The following is a 1,723-nucleotide window of genomic DNA, read 5'->3' as shown; positions in this document are numbered from 1 at the left end:
TTAACATGTTATATTTCCTAACAAATTTAAATTTCTCAACTAAAAAATTGCATACACTCTACTTATGCTTTTTGTTGTAACACTGCCTTGTTGATCTAAATCCCGATCTAATCCCAGGTTCAAAAAGGTGACTGTTTTTTTTCAATCAAAAAATTCCCTTCTATACCCGCTAATATTCCACTAGACTACTAACTCGAGTCTAATATGCCTCAGTACAAACGCTTGTACTAATACATTACACGCCTTAATCAGCTGTGATATTTGCCACTACAAGTGAAACCTATAATATTAATTCATGGCATTTACAGACCTAGCTGAAACCCTGATAACCGCGTGGTTGGATGACTTCAGCGGTTGGTTGAAGAAGCAAGTGTTCTTGTACTTCGACCAGCTCTCAAAGCCGGCGGACGCGACCGCCGAAAAGAAACTCAGAAAGTTTGATATCGATGAAACGTGCCAGATTGTGTCGAAATCGATTCCAGGTAGTTTTAGTGCTCGCCTGCTGTAAATGTATACACTTATTTTCTCATATAAATATGGTAACATTGGTAGACCAGTGGTAGATATTGGACCCTAATGGTAAGTAACCAACGCTCGTACATTCTTTATATTATCAATACGTCAGCAATTATTAGAATGAAAACGTTATGTCCTTTGTCAGATACAAAGGTCATAACACTGGCTCTTTTTATTTTTACTGGGACAAAATTCAATTATAAAATTCAAAAGAATCGTTAAAGAGCGTTTGTGTGCTAAAGGATATTACAGCACTAATGACTTTCTAATTGACTGCACACCTTGGGAATGAGATGATCGCCTCCAGGCTGTTTCAAATAACAAGAATATGATTATTACTGTAAATTGTAAATTGACATTATAAAAAAAAAACCGCTGAGTTTCTTTCGCCGGTTCTTCTCAGGTCTGAGGTATTATGTTCCGAACCGGTGGTAGATTTTCGACAGTCAGTAAGAAAGTGTAAACACTTCTATTTTGATTAAAGGTTTTGTCTTTGACTTACTACCCAATACACCAATTGAAGTAATATGTATGGATCATACTTCTTAGGAGAACGCATTGAAAAATATTACTTACACTTTATTTTTTACTTCAAGCCAATATACCTAATGCTACATGTAATTGTATGTTTTCAGAGACATATCTGTTCAGCGAGAAAACCGTATCCGATTCGGTCCGTCTCGTCGTCTCCAGCTTCAGCCACAAGGAGGTGAATAAGGACGTGATATTTCGCTCTTTGGATATTTTCGCGGTTCACTTCAAGAAATCCGCCGGACTGCGGAACCCTTCCTTTGATAACAATTAATCACATTTGGCTAACGTATCCATATATTCTTGTCTATGGTCTCTTAAGAGGCTGTCATAAATATTTACTGCGCTAATTTTCAGAATAATCGTGTAAAAGATTTCTTGTTTACTATTAAAATGTACGAAGAATCACTAAAATTCTGGTCGAGACGCTGATAGCTGGCAACATTTTACTTAGAGGAAGTAATAACATTTCAGTTTGATAATCTAGAAAATTCTTGTAAAGAATTTATTAATACAATGAGGGAAATTTGAAATTTGTCTACCAAAGAAAACTATACGAATATTTGTTTAAATAAGTTTGGACTAAACATTTGCCATCCTTTTTATACACAAACGTGAGAAAGAGATGGTAATACTTTAGTCAATGTTATCATATAAAAAATTTATACGTAATAAA

At 35.1% G+C, this 1,723-nt stretch overlaps 1 protein-coding gene across 1 annotated transcript; it reads left to right on the top strand.

Moving 5' to 3' along the window:
* Positions 1-228: 228 nt before the first annotated feature.
* Positions 229-1,396, top strand: LOC124537859. Its single transcript, XM_047114806.1, has 2 exons — positions 229-482; positions 1,152-1,396. The coding sequence occupies exons 1-2, from the start codon at positions 296-298 to the stop codon at positions 1,319-1,321; spliced, it is 357 nt and encodes a 118-aa protein (XP_046970762.1). The 5' UTR covers positions 229-295; the 3' UTR covers positions 1,322-1,396.
* Positions 1,397-1,723: the final 327 nt, after the last annotated feature.

Source organism: Vanessa cardui, chromosome 19 (genome assembly GCF_905220365.1).
Source record: "Vanessa cardui chromosome 19, ilVanCard2.1, whole genome shotgun sequence".
Taxonomy (NCBI): Eukaryota; Metazoa; Arthropoda; class Insecta; order Lepidoptera; family Nymphalidae; genus Vanessa; species Vanessa cardui.
The sequence above is the reverse complement of the archived record's forward strand: the minus strand, read 5'-3'. Positions and strand labels throughout refer to the sequence as shown.